The following is a 2,409-nucleotide window of genomic DNA, read 5'->3' as shown; positions in this document are numbered from 1 at the left end:
CTCCTACTTTCAAGGGAGATATTATAGGTGTAGTCGCGACATCTTCTAAAGTTTTGGCATTCCCTTGATGTAGTTACGTCCTACATCAACAAAATTCTAGATAAACTTGATAAATTCTAGTTAAGTGAGAAGGAGTTGAAGTTAATTACAGATTTAGAGAATATTTTGATAGGAGAGAAGTTTCGCGACTGTTTATCCCATTCTTGAAATTTACATATTTTTAAAATTTAAAATAAAATAAAAATAAAATTGATCAGTGAGAAGGATAATCATCAGCGCTGTAAAGAACGCTTCGAAAGTGATGTCAATCATGCACGTGGAAAGTGAAAGCGAAGAATATAAGAGCGGACGGTAGCAGATAAAGATACCATATCCATCATTTAAACCTAATGGATTTTCCTCATCGGTAGATGCCACTTTTAAAAATATGGTGCTATTCCTTTCCATCGTGAATATTGCCCACATGCACATATTCTCCACTCACCCCTTGTGTATATAAGCCCATCCCATAACATAGAATCACCACCACCATCTCATTTCCTACTATCTGAGCTTACTCATTTTTGTTTTTGTTTATTTCATTGGCGTTTGGCATACTGTGAATCATTCAATCCATGGCATACTATGGGGAGTACGATTCATGCCAAGGGAGGAACGAGAGGATTTACGAGTCCCCACCTATTTCAGGCTACGGCTATCAGCAGCAGCCGCCACGTCCCCCTTGCGACCCATGCCTAAAGGTGTCAGGAAGTGGTGGAAGAGGCCAACAAATAATTCCACAAGGCCAGATCGTGAGGGTGTGCTCTAAGGCCAATCCTGACTACGCTTTGGCAATCAGAGATGGCAGTGCCGTCATGCTCTTCTACAATCCCAATGATCCCACAATGGTAACAATTTCATATTCATTAAATGCCTGAATAGATAGTGTTAATGTATATATTTTCTTGATGGATATTTGTTGATATATACCATGTATATATGTATGCATGCAAGCAGCAATGGGTGAAGGATGAAAGCTGGAGTAACCAAGTGAGGGACCAAGTGGGTCACCCTGCATTCGCTCTGGTGAACAAAGCCACAGGTCAAGCTCTTCGCCATGCCATTGCTGAATGTCAGGAGGTGCTGCTCACTCAGTATGAGGGCCCCTCCACCTATGATGAGAACATACTGTGGAGTGAGAGTGAGGACATGGGTTATGGTTATCGAACAATAAGGATGGCCAACAACATTGGGCTCAACTTGGACGCATTCCACGGCGACAGGAGGAGCGGAGGGATCAGAGATGGCACTCGCGCTGTGCTGTGGAAATGGAACAAACAGGACAACCAGCTCTGGAAGCTCTCTCCATGCTATTAATTGGTGCATGTATATAATATATCTAGTATTATACTATGTTACTATTAACATGGCTGGCATGAATAGGAGATGATGCCTAGCATAGCATAGCAGCGCAGCTACCGCATGGATACGAAAGGATAGGATGGCTGATTATTATAAGATCACGAAATATAGACCAGTGACAGACACATTTGTGTGTGTATGTAGCTTTCTATCATCTCATAAATAAATAAGCCTTTTCATACTATCGGATTTATAGAGTAACTCAAATTGCTTGTCTGTCTCTGCATTAAAGCTATTGTTTATGTTCACAGTATAGCATGAATTGAGTTAGCATGGTTTTAAACACAAGTGTGCAGGCTTGAATTCAAATTTTGGTTACTCATTCAAATTATTATGCATAAAAATTTATAATATATAATTTATATTGGGTGATTTTAAATTAATAGTAATTAATTTTATAGGAAATAATAAATTGAAATAGGTAGTGGATAAATTAATTGATTAGTTAGTATAGTTTTAAACATAAGTGCAGAATTGAATTCAAATTTTGGTTGTTAATTCAAATTATTATGCATAATAAATTTAAATTTATATTGGGAGCTTTTAAATTAATAGTAATTAATTTTATAGTAAATAATAAATTGAAATAGGAAGTGGATAAGTTAATTGATTGCTCAGGCAGAAGGATTTGCATAAATAACATAAATTTTGATGGATAATAATTAATATTAAATCTACGAATTTAAAGTTTTACTTTATGTATTAAGGAAAACATAAATAATGGTGAGAAGTAATTCCTAGTAAGTATCATTTGGACTTGAAAAGAGGCTGTACAAATTGCAGTGTATGGGCAAAATGGCTTTGGAATGGAAAAATTACATCACTACACTTAAAAGAGTTGGTCTATGCAGAAGCGCAAGTGGTGATACACTTTCATGGGCGAGGACTCTCAAAAGAGGTACTATGGTGGTTGCAAATAATTATAAGCATATCATGTACCTTGCACAAGATTCTATTTCGGTGCCATGGTTTCAGTCTATTTGGAGATCGAGTGTCCCTCTCAATATC

At 37.0% G+C, this 2,409-nt stretch overlaps 1 protein-coding gene across 1 annotated transcript; it reads left to right on the top strand.

Annotated features, from left to right (window-relative positions):
* The first annotated feature begins 512 nt into the window (after window positions 1–512).
* On the top strand, window positions 513–1,585 carry LOC149229977 (ricin B-like lectin R40G3). Its single transcript, XM_089378798.1, has 2 exons — window positions 513–887; window positions 997–1,585. Exons 1-2 carry the CDS (start codon window positions 615–617, stop codon window positions 1,354–1,356), a joined length of 633 nt encoding a protein of 210 aa, XP_089234924.1. The 5' UTR covers window positions 513–614; the 3' UTR covers window positions 1,357–1,585.
* Window positions 1,586–2,409: the final 824 nt, after the last annotated feature.

Source organism: Pinus tabuliformis, chromosome J, assembly GCF_031772625.1.
Source record: "Pinus tabuliformis cultivar Carrire ecotype Pingquan chromosome J, CPIR1, whole genome shotgun sequence".
NCBI classification, from domain to species: domain Eukaryota; kingdom Viridiplantae; phylum Streptophyta; class Pinopsida; order Pinales; family Pinaceae; genus Pinus; species Pinus tabuliformis.
The sequence above is the reverse complement of the archived record's forward strand: the minus strand, read 5'-3'. Positions and strand labels throughout refer to the sequence as shown.